General features: G+C 50.8%; 9 protein-coding genes across 9 annotated transcripts; 3 read left to right on the top strand and 6 right to left on the bottom strand.

Moving 5' to 3' along the window:
- Positions 1 to 1,030: 1,030 nt before the first annotated feature.
- Positions 1,031 to 2,395, top strand: J4E82_000408 (uncharacterized protein; the record flags this gene model as incomplete). The annotated part of the gene is made up of 1 exon (XM_051726729.1): positions 1,031 to 2,395. One exon carries the CDS (start codon positions 1,031 to 1,033, stop codon positions 2,393 to 2,395), a length of 1,365 nt encoding a protein of 454 aa, XP_051593911.1.
- Positions 2,396 to 2,885: 490 nt separating this feature from the next.
- J4E82_000407 (uncharacterized protein) lies at positions 2,886 to 3,197 on the bottom strand (the record flags this gene model as incomplete). The annotated part of the gene is made up of 2 exons (XM_051726728.1): positions 2,886 to 2,914; positions 2,978 to 3,197. The coding sequence occupies 2 exons, from the start codon at positions 3,195 to 3,197 to the stop codon at positions 2,886 to 2,888; spliced, it is 249 nt and encodes an 82-aa protein (XP_051593910.1).
- A 2,831-nt stretch (positions 3,198 to 6,028) lies between these two features.
- Positions 6,029 to 7,824, top strand: J4E82_000406 (uncharacterized protein; the record flags this gene model as incomplete). The annotated part of the gene is made up of 3 exons (XM_051726727.1): positions 6,029 to 6,928; positions 6,991 to 7,268; positions 7,356 to 7,824. The coding sequence occupies 3 exons, from the start codon at positions 6,029 to 6,031 to the stop codon at positions 7,822 to 7,824; spliced, it is 1,647 nt and encodes a 548-aa protein (XP_051593909.1).
- An 856-nt stretch (positions 7,825 to 8,680) lies between these two features.
- Positions 8,681 to 9,811, bottom strand: J4E82_000405 (uncharacterized protein; the record flags this gene model as incomplete). Its single annotated transcript, XM_051726726.1, has 1 exon — positions 8,681 to 9,811. One exon carries the CDS (start codon positions 9,809 to 9,811, stop codon positions 8,681 to 8,683), a length of 1,131 nt encoding a protein of 376 aa, XP_051593908.1.
- A 1,829-nt stretch (positions 9,812 to 11,640) lies between these two features.
- On the bottom strand, positions 11,641 to 12,603 carry J4E82_000404 (uncharacterized protein; the record flags this gene model as incomplete). Its single annotated transcript, XM_051726725.1, has 1 exon — positions 11,641 to 12,603. The coding sequence occupies one exon, from the start codon at positions 12,601 to 12,603 to the stop codon at positions 11,641 to 11,643; it is 963 nt and encodes a 320-aa protein (XP_051593907.1).
- Positions 12,604 to 13,204: 601 nt separating this feature from the next.
- J4E82_000403 (uncharacterized protein) lies at positions 13,205 to 15,970 on the bottom strand (the record flags this gene model as incomplete). The annotated part of the gene is made up of 1 exon (XM_051726724.1): positions 13,205 to 15,970. The coding sequence occupies one exon, from the start codon at positions 15,968 to 15,970 to the stop codon at positions 13,205 to 13,207; it is 2,766 nt and encodes a 921-aa protein (XP_051593906.1).
- A 1,038-nt stretch (positions 15,971 to 17,008) lies between these two features.
- Positions 17,009 to 18,460, bottom strand: J4E82_000402 (uncharacterized protein; the record flags this gene model as incomplete). Its single annotated transcript, XM_051726723.1, has 1 exon — positions 17,009 to 18,460. One exon carries the CDS (start codon positions 18,458 to 18,460, stop codon positions 17,009 to 17,011), a length of 1,452 nt encoding a protein of 483 aa, XP_051593905.1.
- Positions 18,461 to 19,269: 809 nt separating this feature from the next.
- J4E82_000401 (uncharacterized protein) lies at positions 19,270 to 20,289 on the bottom strand (the record flags this gene model as incomplete). Its single annotated transcript, XM_051726722.1, has 1 exon — positions 19,270 to 20,289. One exon carries the CDS (start codon positions 20,287 to 20,289, stop codon positions 19,270 to 19,272), a length of 1,020 nt encoding a protein of 339 aa, XP_051593904.1.
- Positions 20,290 to 22,441: 2,152 nt separating this feature from the next.
- J4E82_000400 (uncharacterized protein) lies at positions 22,442 to 24,164 on the top strand (the record flags this gene model as incomplete). Its single annotated transcript, XM_051726721.1, has 4 exons — positions 22,442 to 22,445; positions 22,652 to 22,819; positions 22,877 to 23,310; positions 23,364 to 24,164. The coding sequence occupies 4 exons, from the start codon at positions 22,442 to 22,444 to the stop codon at positions 24,162 to 24,164; spliced, it is 1,407 nt and encodes a 468-aa protein (XP_051593903.1).
- Positions 24,165 to 24,287: the final 123 nt, after the last annotated feature.

The following is a 24,287-nucleotide window of genomic DNA, read 5'->3' as shown; positions in this document are numbered from 1 at the left end:
ACCTACCGTCTAAAGCGAAGTTTGTCAGCAGTTCGGACAGATTTTCGCATAAGAGTCTATCCACACCTTGGCAGACAGTTCGTGGGGCTCCAACGAGGCTGCCTGCCAGGTGCTACTCCGGGTATACCAATGATGAGCGCTATTGTTATCGGACAAGAGTTGAGGCAGTTTGCAGGCTCCGGACGAGTGGGCGGTAAGAAAAGACGAGGGTTGGACTGGGGGCGTTTTGTAAACGGCATCCATCACCGCTCAGTTGTATCGTGCGATACCAGATGCAACAAACTGAATCAATTTTCACCAGACGATGCTTCCTCCAGATTCAATTCAAGTGAGGACGACTTCTGCGATCTATGTTAGGAGGAACACCCAGCTATAGGAGACTATCGGACGCCTTCGCAACTTTTCTATACACTTTCCGCATATACACGTTTAGTGATGGTGCTGTTGTAACTGGTGTTTATCTCCGATCATCTCCCAAAAGAACAACGCAGATGCGCAACAACATGTTGCCTGAGACCTTACGCCTACTACATCGGGGTAACTAGGCATATAAGGGGGCTTAGAGAGCACTCTATCATTCCTGGACTTCTTTCGTAGCCAACTCAGGGTCTGACTATACTGCAGATCGCGGAATGGCATCCGTTGTCCTTCAATAGCGCACTGTCGCTCATAGCCTCAGTCTTGGCAGCTATACTGCCTAGCCATGTGAGCCTTGCAGATCGACGCAGGCGATTACTGCTTCGGGACGATCCTACAACTGCCCAAGACAACGCACTATGGTGTCACCGAGACGGTTAGCTACACCCTGACAAAGTAGCCCATGTACTAGTGGAGCAACCACGAGAAGACACAGGAACTTGTTCAGGGCCGAACAGATCGGCTATGAGCAGCTTTATGGGTGATCCTTATCTCCGCACTGGGAAGCTTACACTAATCTGCAGCGGTGGTTGCGAAGACATATAAGATACACGAGGCCTGCTCCAAGACATTCTTCTCAGCATCTCCTCGCCCTTCACTCTTGCGATACACAATGCTTGCAAAGACATCTCTCGTGCTCCTCGGCGGGCCAGCTCTGCTGGTCTCAGCTTTCCCTGAGATAGCTCGCATGGTCGCTGAGAAGCGTATCCAAGAGCGTCAAACGACGCCCCAAATTATCGAATTCCCAGAATACCCAGGCACTCCCAACCACGCCCTCTTCAACCAATTCGACCCCACCCTACAACTCGTCAACACATCTGGCGAGCACGAATGGCGCGCCCCAGGCCCAGGAGACATCCGCGGTCCCTGTGCCGGCCTCAACGCCGCCGCAAATCACGGCTACATTCAGCGCGATGGTGTCGTCGACGCACAGAGCATCAACACCGGTCTATGGCAAGCCTTCGGCCTCGACAAGACAGCCACTATTTTCCTTGAGACTGCGACTGCTTTCTTCAATGGCGACCCCATCTCCGGCCGCTGGAGCATCGGTCCCCATTCCGACAAGACCAGCTCCCTTCCCCCACTCATTGGCGACGCACTCGGCAATGAAACGGGAATCTGCGCATACGGCCATCTCAGAAGTGAGGGCGATGCCAGCATAACTCGCGGTGACTGGTTGGCACCTGAAATGAACTCCAACTGTCGCTCCTACCCGCAATACATGCAGGAGCTTTTCGACCTCGCGAACGCACGTACGGGGGGTAACATTACACCCCGCGTCCTCGCCGAGCACTCCAACAACCGCAAGAAACACAGCATCGCCACGAATCCGTTCTACTTCAGTCCGGCGTACGCTGGTGTTGCGTTTACTTTTGGCGCGCACATGTTCGCGTACGCCTTGCTTGCAAACCACAGCGCCGAAGCACCGCGCGGTTTCTTGACGCAAGACGTATTCATGGATTTCTTCAGTTACAAGCGCGATGCTAGCGGTACACTGACGTACAAGTACGGCTACGAGCGCATCCCAGACAACTGGTACAAGCGCCACCCGCTCGACCCATGGACGCTCGCAGACATTGGCATCTCGACCGCACAACAGTGCGCCGCGTACCCATTGAACTGCCAGGTCGGCGGCAACACAGGCACGGTGAACAGTTTCTCGGGCGTTAACTTGGGTGATATCACCGGCGGGTTCATCAACTTCGCAGAGGATCTGAATGACCCGAAGAAGATGGGTTGCTTTATTGCGCAGGCTGTGCAAGCGGATACCCCTTCTTTCTTGAGCAAGCTTCTTGGAGGAGCTGTCCTGAATGCTGCTTTAGATGCGGTCAACACTCGTCTTGTACCGGCGTTGCAGCCGCTTAAGGATCTGGGCGGTGGCTGTCAGGGCGTGCCGGCGGGCAGGAGTATGTTTGACTATGGAATCAACTTTCCTGGTGCTACTCTTGAAACTGAAGGCCCGAGGTCTGGACTGTAAGATCATTCTTTAGTGTTTGGTATCCGTAGTTGATAGATGAGGGTATCATTTGATGATAATGAAAATTCTTTAGCTTCAGACTGCCTCTTGATTCGTTCTCGTTCATATATCGAGCACTGTTCAATCCCATCAGACTTTTACTAAATCTCTCTGAACGCCCCGGAAGTGTGCTGAAAGTACCAGACTATTGGAACGATCTGAACTACTGCGATCATTAATACGACCAGGATGGGTGAGTTATGAACAGATTGTGGTGTGAATTCGCCTAGCTCGCTATCGCTATCAGCACAACTGGCTTGCAGGTGTGGAAGAGCTTACACTCTGCATAGAACGTGAGACGACGAAGACTGTATGGTACACGGAAGAAAGGACATTAGGTCTTATTGTACAAATGGTATTTGCGAAAAGAGGAAAAGATCCGACAGGGAGACTGAGTTCTCAAAGACGAATGCCAAGTAAGCAGAAGGCCGAGATGGCGATGGTGAGCTGATCAAGCCTTTGTTGCACGCTTCAGCAAGCCTTTAAAGGGTATGCAATCCGTTCAGAGCATAGCCAAGATGGCTGCCACCATCGCCACACCACCGCCAACCTCCATCTTACTGGCGCTACCGGTCAAGTTGCCCATAGCAGCCTGAGCACTGCCTGTGGCCATGACCATACCGTTAGACATAGTCATGCCGCTCTCCATCTGCATACTCATTGACATGGAAGACATTGCCGACTCCATGGCAGAGTTCATGGACGAAGCTTTTGATGCAAGAGCCGATTTATCCGTTGCGCTCGGCTCGTTGTTCCAAGCCATTGTGACGGGAGGCGCCGAGGGAGACATCATCGGGACCATTGATGTAATGGTGGCCGACGAGCTTTGTGCGAGTGCCGCTGGGGCGAAAGCGACCGTGACGCTGATGATGGTAGAGTAACGCATGGTGGGAATATTTGGGGTTCGCGAAAGTGCCTTAGATTTAAGGTGTACAAGAGCGTTGCTGGTGCGAGGTCGTCGGATGCGTTCGTGTCGGTTCGTAAAGAGTGTATTAGGTGAGACCGGCTCGTATAGTGTTTTCTGATGGGTTGTATAGAGCAAGAGCTTTGAAAGGCGAACCGCGAGAGGGCCTTTCGCGTCTAAATACCTTTCCACATCTCACGTACTCGTTCGAAAAGCTTCCGCTGTTTCGCAACCTACTACCTGTCATTGTGTGTAATTCATCTTCTGCGACGGTGTACGCGTCGGGAACTTCAGCCTCCGATCCACTGTGGCGCCGTGCAACACCGTATACAAGCCATATTCTCGTGAAACAAGCGCATGCAAGGGCGATGGTTGTCACGATGGGGTGAGGAAGTTTGGAAGGTGTTCGATGTTCGTTTCGGTCGGAACAATGATCGACGCTAGTCCGTGCCTGCCCGAAACGCCCAGCCTGAGGTTTGCGGGGCCGTGGCACCTCACCTCTTCCTTCTATCATCACTCTCAGCGACACTGATAGCGAAACCATCAGACGACCGTCCTCAGTACCACGCATCTGATCGTACAATCCCATTGATATTTGCTTAGCTAGGAGCTGATGGCACTATTTCCTGGCGCGCATCCGCTGCTATGAACGTGCATGACGTGCGGTCAACATGACACAGCACTATTGTCATCAACCTGACCCCGTCAAACAGCCAGGCTAAAGTCACTCTCGACTTCAATATCGTCGCATTCTTCACCCGCTACTTCTCTTCCTTAGCGAGGAATTCATCCGACTTCCAGCCCCGATCTCCCCGAATCTGAACGATGCACTCCATGTGTTCCGGACTCTCGTTCCAGGCATCAGGGCGGCATGGGTAGCGGAAGAGCGTGTTTTGCGCAAACGCCCACCGCAGATTCTCTGCCCATGCGCTTATGTCTGCTGGATCTGGAAGATCGATGCGATAGAGCTGTCGATATGGTGGGGAACGACGAGGGCCACCAAAAGCATAGGCGCTACGCGGACCACTCTCACCCACTTGACCTCCGCGTGCGAACGCTAAGTCAATTGCTTCGTCGTCTGATTCAGTTGCTACCTTCCAGGGCATGATTGCCTTTCCTGGAGGTGCGACATATGCTGTCGCCAGAAGGTATTGACTAGCCTGGATCATCACATTTTCGTCCTCTCTAGCAATTCTCGCGAACTCTTGCTCTTCTCCAATCCTTACCGTTCTCTCTAGCCTGCCTTTAGTTTTCTTGCTCTCCTGCTGTGTCTTTGGTGCTACTGTCTCGCACATTGATGGAGTTGCTGTTAACAGCGTGTCTGTTCTCTTCCGTTTATTCAATGCTAATATATCTCCTACGATGCCACCCGAGTTCTCCCTACTGCCTTTTTTGTTTCTTCCATCTATTACAAGCAAGGAATTCGTCGACGCGCTCAGTGGTGGTGGACGGCTCACCTCGATCCATCGCCTGAAGGCCTGGCGATCGCTATGTTCGTGTCGAATGGGAGCCGCGCCGCCCACAAGCCGCAACACCGCATCGTAGTCGCGAGGGTAAAACCATGGTTCGTGTGGATTATTGACGCAATATTTGACCATTCGTGTCAAATCCAGCGCGTCATAACCTTGAGGTTCACGTCGCACGTCCACGGCTAGGTTCTTGAAAGGTATGTCACTCGCAGGTGTCTTCTTCGCACCGCCTGGTCCGGATGCTAGATGCCCTGTGACATCCAGGCTGCTCTCGTCCCAGGTCGACTTTCTCCCTTCATGGAAAGTCTCGTGTGCCTTGAACCGCCAGTTCTTATATCCAGCTCTATGCATTGCTTCATAGATGGCTTGACGACAGGTATTTTGATTCCACTCCACCAACAGATCTCGGTGTGTGTTTACTATGGACCACAGAAGATGTGGAGATGCGCCGTTCGTAATCAGGCGGTATACGACATCGCCGCAGTGCACGCTGTTCGGGAGATATGCTAGGAGCTCAACGGCTGTAATGTTTGCGCGCGCTGGAAAGAGGAGGTATCTTGGAGGCGCTCTTGGACCAAGACCGTATCCATAATGTTCGTTGCGTGGTTTTGCTTTCGGTCGTGGCTTAAGTATAGGTGGCCCGGCTGCTGATGCCACTGCGCTACCAATGTGGAGAGTTGTTATAGTCGGGAATGGAAGATGTCCAAGAGACGGCGGTGCAACCGTAAGATATTTGGACGACGTTTTCGACAATGGCGGAGGATCCATCGTTATGAACACATGCACTGCGCATTCGTAAGGGTTAGTCCCCGTGCTGGTTGTGGGAATGTGCACGTGGTAACTAGAGCGTGCCTTGCATTTCTGTTATGGCCATCGTAACATCAACAAAACAGTCACTCCGCCCGGTCCGAGCGTCATTTGGAGCAACTTTCGCTTGTGTTAGCTACACCCCGCTTCGCCGAAGTACCAACTTCCAGGTGTCCTGCAACATTTCTTGGAAACTTGAAGTCCCTAGCTATTGAGCACACCCCCGGATTGATAGTCAGGACACAGCGGCGATCAGTCTGCTTGTCGACTTTTGCCAACACTTGCACACATCCACTTTGAGTAAGGCAGCCTTCACGATTCCTGGGACCCAGACAGCTTCTTCCTACACAAAATCCATTCGTTTGGCTCTTCCGCGTGCTCGCAAATCTTATACTGACTATCGATTCAGTCGACATGGCCTCCATTGCTAAGAACAATGCTTTTGGCATGAACTGCCCAAGCTGGAACCTCCCTTTCCCAGATGGCAACCTGACCGCTGCCGAGATCCTGGCGTACCTCCCGCACTGGCTAAAGTCCATAGATGTTGTCGACCGTTTTGTTGTACATGGCGCGAAAGCTGGCCACCTCGCCGCTATGATCAACGAGTTCAGGGTCCAGCCATTGGGCCAAGAATTTAAGCCAAACTCTGCTATGGTCATGATCAAGTACGCTATGCGACGCGCAGGCTATTTGGACTGGACTTTTGGGTCGCACTTAGAGTATGAGCGCGAGATCCCGAGACCTGAAGACGACCTCAGCGTAACGAACTTCCGTACACCCAACCGTACCCACCCAAAGATTGTCACTACTGCTACACCTAAAAAGGTCAAAGTCAACGAGGACTGTGAGCCGCTGGACTTCAAGGTCCTCGCGCTACATGTGAAAGAACATCCATCTGGCGATGACGCACTCGACCTTACCCGCTGTGTGAAATATGCTATCGAGCATGAAGAGGAAAAGTGGCTCTTTCCCACCGACTTTCAGCGTCTCATTGCTCACCTTGGCGGTCCGGTGTCTGTCACTCTCGCTCACCACGATAGGCAAGTATTTGCGCGTCACGATAACTACGTCTTTTCACCTGTCAAGTCTACACCTAGTAAAGGTCAGACACCAAACAGCAAGATCAGAACCCCGCGCAGCATTAATAGAACCTTCATTCGCGATATCGACTCGGTTGCTGTCTCGATGTCGGCAACACCCAATAAGCGTGCTGTAGATGGTCTGGGAAAGGTGCTGGATGGCAACAAGCGGAGGAGCAGTAGGCTCGTCGGTAGGCAGATCAACTTCACTCAAGAGCCTGAAATAGATGTCGCGGTATGCTTGAACTTCACTTCAGCGATAACGGTGTCTGAAGACGTTGCTGACATTGGTTCCAGGACAAGGACTACTCCGACTCGCCCTACAACACTCCCCCAAAGAAACGGAAGCTGTCCCGTCTGCCGCTCACTCCCAATTCATCCACCGATGATGATGAGTTTGTGCAAGGCGAGTCAGAGCCTGACGAAGATATTCCCGAAGACAACGTGAGTGACGTTGAAGAGGCTGCTTCGCCGGTCCGTACATCTCGCGGTCGCCTTGCTGCGCGTAAGGCTAGATCCAACATCAAAGCTGCTTTCGTACCTGAGCGCCGACCTTTGAAGCTCAAAGTTCCTGGGTAAGTCCCTACTCAGAGTGTTTCTGTTAGCTCGATTACATGTTCTATAGTAGTTAGTCACAAGATATCGCGCTAATGTTGAATTAGTATTGGCCCGTCACCTCAGAAAGCCCAGCGACAGCGGGGGGTGCCGTCATTCATGACCACCCATTACGCCCCGGAAGTAATGGATGCTGCGCGCGAGTATCTCAACCGCGAACCGATCTATCTCACACCTCCTGTCCTCTCTGAAGGCCGCCTTAGGATCGACGACTACAGTATTTACCTTTATTCCTCTCCCCCACACACCTCTATGGAAGCCATGTACGCGTCTGCGTATGACTACGCCCGCTTCAATGGCCCTCGCCGCCACGCCCCATTCCGTGAGCTTCACCTGCTGAGCCAGCCTTACCCGAACGATACAAGTGACTGGGCCGAGAACATTCGTTGGGCTAAGCAGCAGTTCGCTATGTTTGGTAGCATCTGGACGGAGTATGACTATTCCCTTGAGTGTATCACAGCGCATAGGCACGAGATTGGATGGGTTAGTGAGGAGGTTATCAGAGACGGCATGTGATTTGGTTGGTGACCGGCAATACTTAGCAAAAGTCTGCGCCTCGCGCTCCGGTTTTCTCCGAGCTAGATCTCGCTTTATAGCCTGTGCATCGTCGTATTCATGCCAATGTATCTACATTCAGGCACATAATTGAGAACGTAAAAGTGAGAACAATATCTTCTTGCAGCATACCTTTACCGAGAATGCCAGTGTCACTTCACTAGTGCGCTTCGTCGAGGACCAACGTGTGATGTAATGCTGCACCCTCTCCATCATCCGAGTTGCACTACGCATTGTATGACCACGTTTTCGAGTTGCAAGCAGCAGCGAAACCTTAAGAAAATTGCGCATCTTGTATCTGTAAGCACATACGATGGTGCACGAGGCTTAGCATAAACATCCTATCATACCAATTGGGTGCTCAGTCAGACAGCAGCTTGAGCGGAAATCGAAGAGATTGCGGGAACGAAGAGTATCTCCGAAATGTTCTCAGTATTGTAACGAAACGTATAGACCACACAGGACAGAATTTTGCTGATTGTGCCACGTTGTATTGGATGAGATACTGGAATACTGAGTGAAGACATCTTCAGGCCACCTGAAGTCAAAGACAAGGGTATAATGCAAAAGTTGTACAAGACGCCCAACTCCTCCAAGGAGTTTTACCAAAAGCACCATGTCATGCTAGCTGACCTTCCAAACGCTCCGGTCACATCGAAACCCAAGCTCAACAGAACAGATTCTCAAACATTCCAATCTTCCAGGAGATCAGTGTCCATTCGACAGTTTAACGCGGTATGCTCCAACAACGATTGTATAATCAGCCGCGTTCTTCACGAGGCTGCCGAACGGGTTGTGAATCTGAAACGGTTAGAGCTCAAAGTGTCTCTTGTGCGAAAGCGCAACCGACGTCGTCCAATGAATCAAAGTCGGTGTGTTCCGAGCCAACTCGAGGAGACCTCATACCGTGTTCTGGGCCGATATAACCAGTAATCTCATGGCTAGAAGACCTCATCATCTCGATGTCAATCCGGTTAACATCAAAAAGCGTAGTTGGGTGGTCGTAGTGAGTGACATGCCAATTCATCGGAGACGAAGGCCATGATCCATAGCTAGCACCGAGAATCTCATTGTTGAGAGCGCCAGAAGAAGGCACCATAACGGAGGCTTCATTTGAAATGGGTGGTAATGGGCCATGGATACTGCGATTATGCTCGAGATAACGACGCACAACTTCAGAGGTACTTGTCATCTCTTTACTGGTTTCAAAATAAGAAGTTCCGTGAGCGACGAGCCACTTGACGTACAGCATGTTCATGTCGTTCTCATCCATCTCAGACAGGATGCGCACCAAGCCGACGGTGGAATTGTTTATAGGCAGGGCGACTAGAAGAGAGTTGTTGGGCGACTGATTGCCACTGGCGGAGGGAATGTCGAAGCCATGAGGATCTTGAATTGGCATATCCACAGGGTCATGGGCAGCTTCAAGAGCAGACTGCTCAGTAAGAGCATATTTTTGAAGATACTTCTCGGTCGCCGCCTTCTGCGCCGCCGTAAACTTGTAGTAGGTAATTTCCTGGGAAGTATTGGCCTGGTGCTCAGAAGGCGTCTCGACCCAGCTAACCTGCCTCCAGCGGTTAAAGAGTTCGCGATCTCGATGATCAGGGTGCACAGATTGGGGACCGCCTAAGAGCCGCGTGAGGAAGCCATAGTCGCGTGGAAACATTAGGGGCAAGTCCTCGTTAGCGGCAGCTGCCTTGACACATCGAGTCAGATCTAGCTCGTCATCACCAGAGGGAAAGACCACGACATCAACTGCTAGCAACGCAAAACGGACATTGGGAATAGGCGGTCGCTTGTGACGGCCCTCCTTAGTGTTATCCTCGCAGTAATTCTGGACGCCGGCGAATGTCAAGCTCTCGTGGTCCCAAACCTGCTCAGGTTTCTTGTACCGACCAGCCTTGTGGCGAGTCTCGGTCCATTTTTCTTCTTGGAGGTGATCGCGCATGGTCGCTTGAGTGATGTGACGCATGGCGTTGGCAGCCGTCGCGGGAGTGTGGTGATCTTTCACCGTGGCTCGAAACCATGCAGAGATCCTGGCCAAAGTTTGAGCATCAGCGCCGTTCTGAATGAACCGATAAAGGACGCCGGGAGTTCGAAGTAGCTCGGGAAGAAACACCGTAAGCTCCACACCGGTGATGTTGCCGGTTTGTGGAATGCAGAGGTATCTTGTGATTGCGTGCGGACCGAAAATAGAGGAAGGAGACCTGCGGTCTGAGCCGTCTTTGTTCTTCGAAGGGATTTTCTTGGTTGCTGGATGCTTCGGCATGCTGATCTGGGATGTGAGCGTTAGCTCAGCTTATCAAGAGCAAACAGCATCAGTCGACTGAGTGCGCCAATGCTTCTTCAATTTTTCGAGACGACGGAACTTGATACTTACAAATAACAAACCAGCTCCTGGATTTGGTTGTTCGCGAGATCTTACAAACTAAACAGGTGGTCCGAGGACGTTGTCAACCAACTTCGGTTTTTTCGATAATATAAGTCAAGACACGCTTATGGTAGAAGCCGATCTGATGAATATATAAGAAGGGACCTTAGCTTAGAGCTGTACCAGGACAAGACCCGATTCTCACTCGGAGATTGTCCTAGCGTGTCGAAGTGGTCATTCGCTGGATTGCTGCCTTAATCACGCTTACAATCGGAACAGCAAGGCTGGTCCCCTCGAGAAACCGGAATCGGCAATATAGCTGGAGGAACTCGGACCTTAACTGATACCCCACACTTGGAGGTTGTCCACGTGAACGGCAAAAAGGGCTCAAAGACTCAGCTGGATGAAAAGGGCTCTGCCCCTGGCTCGTAACGCCTCTAAAGTTTCTGATTAAAGGCGACAGCAGGAGCCGATGTCGCCAATACAGCCACTCGGTGACGTCGAGAGAATTCCCATATTGCACGCACGGCAACCACGAGATGACTGACGTGTGTTGGTGAATAGCAGAGCGGTTTGTCGGACATCTCTTTCGATGTCTGCCATTGTTGACATATTTACAGGTGACACTGGCTGACAGCGTATCTAGTATGCCTAGGACTGTGAGATTGTGCACCAACTTTAGGTGCCCTCGTAGTATACTAAAGAAGGTTCGAAGGCTTCAAAGTACCATGCACCAACAAAGAAAGAGAGTGATGAATGTTGCGCCTTACAGGACGTCCGAGTCCCGTGACCTCGAACAGAACATAAACATTTGCAGAGACTATGATAGCCAGACAGCGTAGAAAGAGACTAGATAGGATACTTGATATGAGATCAGTTAGAGCGCTCGTTTGCTGCACAAACTCCAACGTCCAGATTATCTGGCCACATGACGGTGGGGAGTGTGCCATTCACCTTGGTCTGAGGCTGAAACTCACCACGACAGATCAAACGTACCCAGCGCATGTCTCCTTGCGTTCGCCCATGCTCGCTCCTAAATACAACGCTTCATCGAGCATGGCTACTTCTCCAAGTCATTGCACTCCTCTTGCGAAGTCGACGAGTTGTGTGGGACCGCTCAGCGATCAGGTCGCCCCACGAAAACGAGATCGCGCTGGCACCTCGCGTGCCACGCACCGCCTTAAAAATCGGCTTCCTGGACTAGAACAACGTCATCACTTCATACATGCGCTTATACCATGGATTTCAGTCTGTCGTCGAAAATCAAACTCAAAGAAATTTCGTTCTTCAAGTCATACACACAAATGATCTATACACCTCTAACTTCGACATCTATCTAGGTTCCTTGTGTCATAGCATCTAAAGGACGGCGGAGCCAACAAGAATTTTTCGAGAATGTCTCTTCTCTACGCTGACGTGTCTGGTTCCTCTCCACGATCTTGCATGATAGCAGAAAATAATGTCTCGAATTCGCTTTCATGGTTCGGTTCTGTTTCCATGACATACGCGAACGGCGCTCCTCCTTCTACTGCTGTCGTATCGCGTATCGGCGCCGCTGTCTCTGCCACAGCCTCCCCGAGCTCGTGCAGCTGGCTTGTGAGCTCGTCCAATTGACTTATACGCTGATCGAGACCTTGCAAGAAAAAATCCAGATTCGCTCTCCTGACATGATTCAATCGGCAATCCGGGTTGGAACAGTCGTGAGCTTCACACATTTTCTTCTGGCGTTGATGTGATGCCTCTCGTCTTTGCTCTTCCGTTTGTGCTTGTACTTTTAGTTCTTCCTCGGTTGGTGGATCGTCCTCAGCTTCTACCAGCGGAAACATTTTCCTCTGCTCGTCAAGTCTAAATCTCCTTAATACCCTTTCAGTACCTTCCAATCTAAACATCTCCATATCTGTGTCTTCTGTGTCTCCATCTCGTTCATCTGTATCATCATCAAACTCCGTCGCCGTGTCTGAAGGAGTAGAGACGTGTGTATCGTAAAAGTCGTCGATTGCAGGATCAATGAAAGACCCTGCTTTTGGTTTATGTCTTGTATCGCTATGTATCTTAGAAGGAGTGTTCCATGGTGGCAGTAGTGACGGTGAACGAGATAGCGAATCTTCAGACGCTGTTTGTGGTGCCGGCCGGACGACAGGCGCTGCGGCCGACGCCTTCCCAACCCACTTAGAACCCAGCAAGGTATCGTGCTTGCGTGGTCGGCGGCGAGGTCTTTTCTCAATCTGTCCAGTAACCTCCGAGGCAGCTGTATTGAGCGCTGTCGAGTGTGCTTGGGCGACTTTCTTATGTTTGTAATAGCCCGCTGGGAGACCATCTTTGCGTGGACGACCGACTGGATTCTTGCTTTTTGGTGCACTTTTAGGCATATCGTATCTTTTCTTTCTTGGATACTTGATGGGATGCGATACCTTGCGGCTTTGTTTGCAGGAGAGGTGTGACGAGGTCTCGTTAAAGATGTAGTCGGAGAAAAGAAAGTGGTAAGTACAGTTGAGCGAGATGTGTCTGTTACTTTGTTACTGTTAATCTTTCCAATTCGCCGTGGTTTTAACAGTTTTACTTCCCCCAGAAATTGGTCCCCTGCCCTCCTACAACACTCTAAGACTGCTGTGGGCAATGAGGCTATCCAAGGTTGACATGTCATGCTACCAAGATCTGCTACTAAAACACTCCAATCGGCGACTGCCAGCCATCGAATCTGTGAAATGTTATTACCATGTTCCATGGGGTTATCGCATCGGTCCTCTCCGATGACTCTGCGGCTGCTGTCCATGTACCGATCGTGGCATCCCCATCCATTTGTCTTTCACGGTAGCGAACGCAAGCCACTCACGACTTCCGTCTTTGAACCGCGACCCACACGGAACCAAACTCTAGAAAGTATGCGATTGGTGAACCCGACTTTAAAGAAACCAGCGCTTGATATCGCGTATTCGGTCTCTTCAATGAAGGGTCTCGAACGGCATATCTTCACAGCCATTCGTTCGTCTCTATCCCGTCGTCGAACGGGGTTCCAGTCTTCTGACGATAGAATGACTCCACAGTGGGAGCCACAGATGAAATATCGTCTATGCTTAATGCGCTGACGTCTTGCGCAGAGTTCCATGGGACATTCGAATTCTGATCAGACCAGAACGTATGCGACGAGTACAAGTCCGCCATCGAATGGAGGGTTCCTTCAGCCACGCTGTCGTAGATGAGACCAGGAAAACTTCCAACAGCTCCTTGGTTATCCGACTGATAATCTGGGCTCGTTGTGAAGTCTTCCCACGCTTGGATGCAGTCTAGGCTCCAGATATCCGCGTTGCGCTTACCGATGGCCCAGCCAAAACCATCTTCGAGATTTCCACCGTTCATACCATGATCTGAGCCGCCACATGAATCGCGGCTGGTTACATCTTCGTTCTTTGGTTGAACGTCTTCAACAGATGTTTCGTCTACCAGAGACTGTAAATCCTTTCCGTCACTCAGGGCTTGAGTGGTTTGCTGTTCGATAGAGTCGATGACGTATCGTAGGCTTTGTGCCTTGAGTGAAGGTTGGCCCAGCTCACCTTTCAGTAGTAAACGCCATGTCGCTAGACTGACAGCATCGAGAGGAGGGTATTTCTCCGCGAGTTTCACTCTATAAAACTTGCTAAAATCGCTGAAGTGGTCTTTTTCTTCTTTCGGGATAAGACTCATTGCTGAAGGAATATCTTCTACCAGGTACTCTGCCAAGGCTCGCACATCGCCCGCAATGTAGGCGACTGGATCTTTCCCAAAGGACGCATGTGCAAGCCGAGTTGCCATAGCTAGCTCAAACTCATCTATGGTTGGAGGGCACGATATGCGCATAAACCCCCGGCTGATCAACAACTCCATTCCGTAAAAGTTGGTACGCTGAATTATCTCAGCAACGTGGTTGGGGTGAATTCGCCAATCAACGCGTTTTTGTGAATCTGACTGCGCAAAACGGACACAACGAGCCAGTTCCGAATCGATGTGGAATGGAGGTACTGGCAATCCTCTTAGAAGCCGGGGAGCTTCGCCATTGTCAGGAACCACCCAGTTCAACCGCCGGTTTATTATCTCAACATCCAACATCTCTGGCATTGGGGAATACTCATACTCCTTTGCTCGAGGAAATGCAGGCCGAGCGGTGAACTGGGCAAGATAGTGCTCGTAGTTCCTGGGGTATTCAGTATCATAACCTTCGCTATAGGCTACGTCTATCCCGATGGAGTATTGCGAACCCTCAACAATCCATGATGGAACTGTGGGCACGATTGTTGAAGCCGCTCCAGATGCAACAACACCTCCAGCAGCTGGTGACGGCGCTCTGTGATTGTTGAGATCCCTGAATGCCGCCTCATCGTCTGTAAAAGATTCCTCGCATTGCGATGGCTCATCGGCTGTATATTGCAGGCCTGGAGATGAAGATCTTGCGAGTGTGAAGACCTTCCCATCGTCTTCGGATGTCTGAGGCTGCCTGGTAGAGGTCTCGTTGTCGATCTCGGGAAGATAAGACTTGTCGTTGAGTATAGGTTCCGATTCAGCAACTGGCATTTGTTGCGCTTTGGCCAGACTGTATATGTCTTTGCAACCCAGGGGATCTTTCTGATCTGACGCTACTGCATCGGGTAATTCCTTTAGATTCTCCGAAGGTAGCGGTTTTGCGACCTCAGTGAAATACTTAGAAGTAAATTCCTGGACTGGCGAAGATTGACTCTCACCATTCCCTACTAAAGGAAAAGGCTGATCGCCTAGCATCTTTACCCTCTTGGAACTGCCTTCTCGAAGATCATCTTCAGCTTTTCGCTTGCATGAAAATCTGAAGTTCTTGACGTTGGGATGATAGTGTTCTCCCTCCTCTACTCGCATTCTCTTGCACCGTCTTCTCACTATAGCACCGGGCTCCTGACCGATCTCCCATGGCTTTTTTCTCAACCTTGCCTCACATATTTGGGTACCAACGACATCAGTCAGCAGATCTGGAGCTTTGGATATTGGTTTAATCATATCAGACGACAGTGATACGTCTTTCCAGACATCAAAGGCCTTCTTGCGACGCGGATTATGCGCTAGAGTTTGCTTGACGTCACCTGCAGCAGGCTTCCTGAAAAGTTCCTCCTTGGTTTTTACAAAGTTCTTTAGGACACTTTCGTTGTCATCTAGTAGGCTAGCGAAGCCGCCTTCGAGAGATTTGTAGGAAGTGAAAGGCGGAGACGCAGGATTTTGAGGTACGAGAGAGCTTTGTGTGGGTGTGAGGTGTCCATTGAGCTTGAATGATCGCAAAGCATTTGGCGGAGAAGATGCAACGCCGAAGATCACGGGTTGCAAGGTAACAATGTCTACGCGTTGATCTCGTCTGGGTACAATGGTATCAGTGCTAGACCACCCTGTGGTTTGCTTCGGTTGCTGTCGCGTTTCTTCCTGATCTGGCGGGCGACGTATCTCGTTGTTGCTAGCAGAGTCGTATACGCCAGAGGTGCGCTGGCGTTTAGCTTTATGGACTCCGCTCTCCTTTTGTTTGTCGGCGGTATCGTTCAAGTATCGCTTTTCGTCTCGCTTCGGTGCTAGAGAGATCTGTCCGTTTGATGAGTCGGCGTGAGGGCGGAGAGCAGGTCGCTCTGATTGTGGTAGTTCCCGCGAACGGCGCCTCTTGTGAGGACGATTGACTTTGGGTGTGGTCAAGAGGTCTGTATGAATAGTTGGAGCTGACATAGCGTCTATCTCAGAATCGTTGCTAGTGAACATGGTCGCAGCGAAAGGTCGATGGTGTTGCGAGGAATCTCAATCGGAGGAAAGCGTGCACGATGTAGTGTTTTTCGCTAGCCTACTAGCAGTACTATTCACTTCCTGCTCCCCTGTAGGTGAAGTGGATTAAGTAAGGAATAGTCGCGTCTGGAAACGACACACCCAGCTAGTGCCATAAGAAGGATGGCGAAATAACCAGACTCCGCAGTTTATAGTCCAATTCGCTCCAATGGCACTGCCTTTTTGCTTCAGATATGATTCAAATACACTAGATCAGTCGTCATTGGAGAATGAGAAAGGGACTGCTAAAGGTAGCAACCTTTGAGGTTCTTCAATCATGATTCAATTCACTGGAAAGGCAGGGTATCAGGTACCTTTTGGTATCAGTATTGCCGTCGCGGAATTGTCTAAAAGACTTTATGGGACGTTTCCTAGCTTATATGTAACCGTCGAAAAAGATCTCCCTTTTATGTATGTACTTTGCAACTTTCATGTCGTAGGCGGTGATCGCAAGAGCTAGAAGAGCGATAGAGCAAGCTTCCGTCTTACGTTTAGCAATAGGAAGAGTTTACAAATGTCAAATCATAGAAAATACTTGCAAGTGAACGGAATTCATTTGGTGTAACGTAGAACTATTCTTTGTCTATTGTAACATGAGTTTGTTGACGAAAAATAATGCAAGTGATGACAGAGTGCGGTCCAGCCAAACCGATACCATGAATGATACCACCCGCATCTGCATGTTTCCTAAAACCAAGTGGACACCCAATGCGCTATCGAGCTCTAACGAAACGTAGCCTTAGTGGCGTTATACAGGGAACATTCAGCAATGCCATAGGGTGACGTTATATATCCTGCTTGTAGCAGTCCCCAGATTAGTTTCCCCTCAATGTACGATAGCGAGTTATCGACTGGAATGCCACCAGTTGCCACTGCTGTTGTAGTATCGGCGGCTTGCTCGATGAGCTTCGAGCGCTCCAACTGCGACGTAATGCCGTCGCTAGGCTGTCTGCCACATCTGTTCGGTTCTTCGGCTTTCTAAGCAAGCTTCTTGGCCCTTCTCTCTCTCTCATAGCCTGCAAACCGTGCTACATCCTTGGGCCACTGACAGTAGTAGTCCCAATGGTCCTTGGCGTACGTGATCGCGAGCGCAAGGTCGCTGTCAAGGTCCATCGGCATCGGTCGATTAGCGATCAACCCCAGTAGATATTTATTGGGCAACTCGCCCTTCTTCAGTGGCATTAGCTTGTAGACCTCGAGTATGTGGCAGTAGTTTGCGCTCGGGTCCTTTCGCAGCTCTTCCCTTCGTTTGTCGTCCTTCTCTCGTTGAAGGGCGGCGGCTTGAGCGACTTGGTACTCCTCCATAACGCGAGCTTGTTCAGCTACTCTAGCTTGGTGCTCCTGTATGCACTGAAGTTCTGCCTCATGCTTAGCATCAAGCTTAGCCTGCTGCTCGCGGCGCTCCAAATTTGGATCCCTCGTAGTCAGGGCGACGCCATTCGGTGCGCCATTTGGGGTGCCGTGTGCTTGATGGTATACGCCTGACTGATGAGGCGTAGCGGTGTTTTGACGTGCGAAGGTGGTATGGTCGACGGCACCAGATTGTGTCATCAGATTTGGCCGCTTGTCTGCAGGCCTAGCACCCTCAGGCGCGCCTGTTGCCTGGCGTTTCTGACCTGTGACTTGAGCCGATCCAGGGCCTTGCGTTCGCGTAGTAGACGGCGGCAGAACAGGCATATGAGAGTTGGCGCCAGGTGTCGACGGCTTTTGGTATTTAGTGGGCGAGGTAGCAGTCGTTGATGCTTGTGCTGTTGCTCCATTCTGGGGTGAAATGGTCCTAGACGAAGTGGAAGACGGGGAGGATGCCGATAGCGGACCTGATGCACATGGCTTAGATGCGCTCCGAGCTACATTCTGGCGTTGCTGTTGGCCGTTTCCCGTCATAGTGATATTCGCACCGGATAAATTGTTCGAAGGAAATACGTTTGGTACTGAGCGTGTTGAAGCCTGAGCCTGCGAGAAGACTCTAATACGGTTTGGATTTGGAGGAGGCGCCATACCACTGGATCCGGGAAGTCGCGTTTCGTTGAAAGACTGTGCGGGGAACTGCATAGGGTTCGGTCGTTGTTGGGCATTCGGCTGTTGACGCAACTGCCATTGTTGTTGCGAATGCTGCTGCTGCTGTGGAGATGACCGTCCTTCTGGCCGCCCGTCTTGCTGCTGTGAAGGTCGCGGTCCCTGCTGCTGTTGTGAAGGCCGCGGTACCTGCTGCGGATGACTGACTGACTGATTGTGGCTCAACGCCCTGTCCGTAACTTCTCGGGGGGTATTTGGGCGGGCAGATGCCTGCTGCTGATGCCCTTGTGGCTGTCCGTACTGCTGTTGAGAAGTACGCTGAGCTAGACGATCACGGTATTCCTGCTGTTCATGTGGCGTCATTCGCGTCCATCTCCACTGCTGTTGCAACTGCTCTTCGGTGAACCTGTTCATCTTTTTTGCAGTAGTGGTTGTCGTTGTAATAGTTGTTGTGTTTGGTGTATTAGGGAAGTTATGGTTGAGGGCTGAAGGGAAAGTTATGAGATTGTTCAACTGGTAGTGAAAGACTACCGGTAGGGCAGAGTAGAAACGAAACTGTATATCTATCGTCTGCGGTTGGTAACAATAGGCGTTGGTGAGAGGCGCCTTCACCTGGATCCGGTTTGCTACTGTGAGAACCACGGTTCTTCGGCCCTCACAATGTTGGATCACTCTTTTTGTAGTACCAAAGTCAGCGTCGCCAGAAAGGTCGAATACGCTCTATGTTAAATAATATTGGAGACAGTCCAATAACAAAAGACTCAACTGTTGTCTGTATTTTAGGGTTCGCAAATGGCAAAGATGCCGCGTTTACCTCCACTTCAATCCCGGCCACTTCTTGTAATAGCGCGCTATGTTTGAGATATTTGCAGCGGTCGTGTGATGCGAGAGGCGTGACGCCAGCCTGGGTGCAATGCTTTCTGATGTGCCCGCATGTCCTGAGATTACTATCTTGGGAAGAACTACCAGAGTTGTGGACAGCCTTCTGGTTTTTTGCATGTATATAATCTTTTCAGAAATCGGTATGAATATGAATCAGGGCGAGATCAATGTCTCCAATGCAGTGCGACAAATTGAGATAGGCGGCTGGAGGGGGCTTTGCATTGTTGATTAACCCCTGTCGACTTGTGGTTTGCGGTTTGCGAAAAAGCTCGCTTCATCAAGATGGGGAAAGCCATGGAGGAAGCAATTGAAAAGACAATCAACAGAAGCAATCCACTATCTCACAACTTGACATCCTTCTTCTGGTCTCTAACCTCTTGCGCCATTCTGACCATCGCATACAGACTTTGTAGGCGCGGCATCTCGAATCCTCTGTCCCTGGCGATCCTCAATGGATTACCTAGAATAACCTCAATTTCCATCTTCTTACCCGCTTCCCAGTCAATCGCCATGCTTGGCTTGCTACCACTAGTGTTCTTCTGGGTAGACCGAATGATCTGGTCTGGGGTAGCAAACTCTTTAGGCATGGGTTCGCCGAGAATCTTGGGAGCGGTCTCAAGAATCTCCAACATGACGCCCTTGAGATGGCGCTGCAGTTCCGGGTCGAGAGACATGACGTTGTTCGGGAGGCACTGGGTGAGGACGGAGGTTGGGTTCATCGAGGCATTGATGGCGATCTTATGCCAGCGAACTAGTTGTAGTTTAGCATGGGAGTAGGCTTCGGCATCCTTGATACCGCCTTCCTTCAGCAGAGCAATGAACGCGTCGTTTTGCTCCGTGACGCGTGCGTCGGTATCCTTCTTGTTTCCGGTATCTAGATGAGGCAGGTACGGTCCGCTATTTATCCGCGTCCATCTGTTGTGCTTGATCTGGCCATGCTCGGGCTGTGCGCATGTGGCTATCGTGACGGCCGAGCAGATTGCCGCCTGTGGAAACCGCTTCGCGTATGGCTCCTCTACACCCAAACCGTTCTGTATCAGCACAATGGCTGTCTTATCGCTGACCAGCCCCTCAAGTATCGTCGAATCATCGCTGACGTCCGGCAAGGCCTTTGTGCTGACTACTATGTAGTCCCATTGTATGTCGCTCTTTCGCGCTTCTTCTGGGTTCGCAAACGTGTTCGCCGGCACGAAGGTGTAATCGCCGTATTGCGGTGAGGTAACTTGGAAGCCATTCGCCTTCACAGCTTTGTAGTTGGAGCGGCAGACGACAGAGACAGAGATACCAGAGATGACTGCGAGTCGAGATGCATAGAACGCTCCAATGGCGCCAGCGCCGACAATGAGAATGTTTGTAGACATTGTTAGGTTTGGAGGTTGAAACAGAGGCAACCATGGCAGCACTGTAGCTTCAGAGCCCGCCTTATCGATAGGCCTTCCGCGTCCGGGTACGTGCCGAGGTAACAACTACCCCAAGGCTTCCTCAACCTCACAGTCGGTAACACAGGCCGGAATGGTCAAAGGAAGAGACTCACGAGTAGCTTTGAGAAGCAGTGATTGCGGATACATTCGACTTTATGCTCCCAGGCAATAATGGCAAAGCATAGTAAAGGTGCAACACGCTCTAATTCTCGAACGTATATGAAGCTGCCGAGTTGATCCTGGAGCAACCGAGAAGATGAACATGAACACGAATTGTGCCGACCTGCTAGAGAGACAGGACTGCAACTATACTGAAGTCAAAGTAGAAATGTTGTCTGGGTTTGGGAGAGCGTGATGGAAAGGAAGCCACGCCATATCCGGACTAGTGCGCTAATCACGACGCGAACGCTGGACATCAAACTTCCTCACATCGTCAGTCTCTTCCAGCGACAGCTACCGTCGTTACATCTCACGCCTTCGCGATCATTTCGCACTCTTCCCCTTTGGCTTGCAAATTGTCGCGACTTGAGATCGCATGTCATTGCATAGAACAGCTCGATGCAGCGAAATGGACGCGGTTCTTTCATGCGAGACTTTCACGATCGTGAGTGCTGAAATTGTGTGATTTTCTACGTGTGTGACCGAAACGTAGCGGGACATGTATGCAATGCTTCTACGAAGTTCGCTGAGAACATACATGTCTCCAATGTAAATGTGTTGCTGGTCTTGTGCTTAACGCCAGTCCCGCGAACTTTGAAGCAATATCTTTGTGAAGCTCTAGCGACTGTCCCGGTATTTGATTCTCTTCCTCTGATTTCATCGTTTGTTGATCAGGTGGGAGAATACTCGACTGCTCGTTTGCTTGGGCCAAGGGTGGATGCGCCCACGTTTGGGCCGTCAGAAGCGGCAAGACTGTTCATCATGAGTGAAGATATGCATCGATACTTGAGAATAACAGGAGGGAAGTTTTGCAGCAATCATGTGACAATTCAATGTACCGTGCAAGATTCCTGTCACTCTGGTAATATTTTCTTCCTGTAAACGATGCTACCTATCGTCCCTCAGTAAGATCAATAATATCATCTCACCGCTCAATGGACCGATCGCGGCCACTGTGAGGCGTTTGGGCGCTGACCGCTGCTTCCTCGTTGCTGGAGCCTTTGCGAGCACCTACTATATAAACACAGGTGTCGGGTCTCATATTCCGCCTCCCTATCTTCCAGCTTTCGCAACTCAATCACCATCCATCCTTCGTTTTTCTATATCATCGCTCATCAGTCGACTGGCTACGTCGAGGTTGCTGTCTTTTTCACTATCACCACGCATGAGTAATCCGCCTTTGTCGGTGTAATTAGCACAAGCTACTCTGATGCTTGCAAGAATGGATGCACACAGCCCATGTCGTCTTGAGCCTCACGGTGAGTCCGCTGTCCTCACGGTGAGGTGAGAAAGCTATGTTGGGGGACTGATTTGATCATCAGTGCACCAAGTTTCACATTCACCAGGCCACTGTCTTCGATGCCGCGTCGTCATGGCACATAGCGGATGTCCGAGCGTTTATCCACAACAGGTCTCGTCAACAATTGGTATTCGTCCGGACGCCTTTGCACACCATACTGTCCAATATCATGGCTTCAATTATCAAGAGAGAAGAGAGCCAGGAAACCTTCCTCAGGACAATCCTGCGGACTTCCACGCTACCACCAGCAGAGCCTGCCGACGATGCTTCTACATTGTCTGCTGCATCAACATACAAAGAGGAGGATGTCGAACCGGCTGTATGGTTGCCCAACACCATTCTTGCGCTACAGCATGGGGCCAGCAGAGCGAGCAGTGTCAGCATGAACAGTGTCTACCAAGGCAGTTCACCTCGAAAGTATAGGATGCACGGTCATTCCTCCAGGTGAGTCTTCAATTTCACTCTGATGTCCTCATCCCTTTCGTCTTGTTTGGAGTTCTTCCCTAGCAACCGCACGTGGCGCAAAATTTGATGTCGCTACAAACCATCACAACATTGTCCACACACCCACTCAGCCTTCACAACCCTCCAAACCAACAGAACCTCTTTGAATTGCCGCGTGAAGACGACGATATGGGTGACAAAGCTAATTCACACTACTACAGGGACTTATTCTTTCCTGCCTACGCTGCTATGAACGCAGCACGTCAAGGTGAGTACTCTTTGCCCACCCAGCCATCAATATGGAGCGAAAGCACCAAGTGGCATAGCAATGTACTGGCATCTACATGCATACAGTTGCTACCAGATGTATCCAAACTTCAGTGGCTGACGCATACACAGACCAGAATACCGATCAGATGGTGTCTCAGGACACCTTCGGTAGCCAGCAGGAGCTGCAATTCCAGTTTCCGTCATTCGTGATGGAGGATGCGCAGCAGGTAGACCAGGTCGCGGAACAGCCGCCCAAGCTGCAATTGCAGCTAGACGGCTCCTGGAGGCAGCGTTCCAGTGAGTCTCACTACTTCGTATTCCCATGAGAACCTCCTGGCTGACTGATTATGTCAGACTCTGAAGGGATAAACGACCTAGTGGCCTTCAGTCGCGGCAACGCCGAAGCCATCGACACACTGATCGCCCGCTTGGACAAGGCCGAAATGGACAACATGGCTCTCCGCGAGACCGTTGCTCAGCTCGTGAACGATGCCACTTCCGGGTCCAGGTCAGCTCCTGGTCCTGCTACTCGCTACCGGGATGCCACCGCACCTCGCCTCTCTACACCAAGCACTCCAACCAAAGAGCGCTATGAGCCCTTTCAAACATTTCAACTATCTAGCCCTACTCCTCAAGACGATGAATCCTTCACTAGCAAGCTGACTCCGAACAAGAAGAGCAAGAAGGGCGAGAAGACTAGGGCTCGAAAGGCCCTAAAGGTCAAGATTCCCGACGGCAAGAAGAATGCGGTACCTTCCGTTATGACTACTCCCTCGAAGAAGATCGATGTAAGTTCCACATGTCCAGTCTTTTACTATGAGATGCTAACGAAAAGCAACAGTCTGGCTACCTCACCGGAAACATGGCCTCCAGTTTCCCCAACTTGATGACGCCTACTTCAGGTCAGCTCACGGGCACTATGGGATCAATGTACCTGACCACGCCGGCGTCGACTTATCCAAGGTCCCCAGTTACTCCTGGTCGCATCGGTCCCCCAAGCACCCAGAAGCGCGGCGTGACGTCCGTCGACAAGCGTAAGAATCATTCACTCAAGGAGTCGATGCCACCTTCGCGCGCCATGGTACCTAACGTGCCTCTCACCGATACGGAAGTTATTGTCTACTTCTTCCAGTCTCTCGCACGCCCTCCCGTTGCACTTCGTCTCTACTCACGCCATTGGGGCCCCGCTGGCATCGTCGAGATTCTTAACACACACCGTGATATCGAGGGCGGATACCTTCGCAACACCTGCTCCGTCAAGTGCATCACCGCTATCAACCGAGGCAAAGACAAGTACGGCGATGATTGGGAAGAGTCATTCCGTAGCCGAATTGAGGAGGCTGACGACATCACTGCTACCGACATGATGCAACATAAAAACGATGAGTTGGAAGGTGTTGTTGACTACGACATTCGCGATATGGGCAAGGGATTGCTCAAGCATCCCAAGGAGGGCGAGGATGGTGGTATCTTCACACGTTGTGTCAAGTATTGCATTGAACATGACGCAGGCTATACCTTGGCTAATGTTCACCTGCTTGCTCTGGCTCTACAGGGCGGTATTGACCCTCAAAAGTTGGTCATTGACGGTGGCGAGGAGTTCGTCGTTGAGGACGAGGAGGGTATTGAGGAGGATGTCTGAGGTGTTTGGTTCATACACAGGCTGTTCAAGTTGCATGTTTGCAGTTGTACAGGATAAACATGGCGGATACTAAGGCGGATAATGATTGAGTCAACGAACGTCACGATAACCAGTTGTATACTC

The sequence above is a fragment of the Alternaria postmessia genome (assembly GCF_024291825.1).
Source record: "Alternaria postmessia strain BMP 2775 chromosome Unknown scaffold_1, whole genome shotgun sequence".
NCBI classification, from domain to species: Eukaryota; Fungi; Ascomycota; class Dothideomycetes; order Pleosporales; family Pleosporaceae; genus Alternaria; species Alternaria postmessia.
Note: the sequence above shows the minus strand (reverse complement) of the source record. Positions and strands in the feature narration are given on the sequence as shown.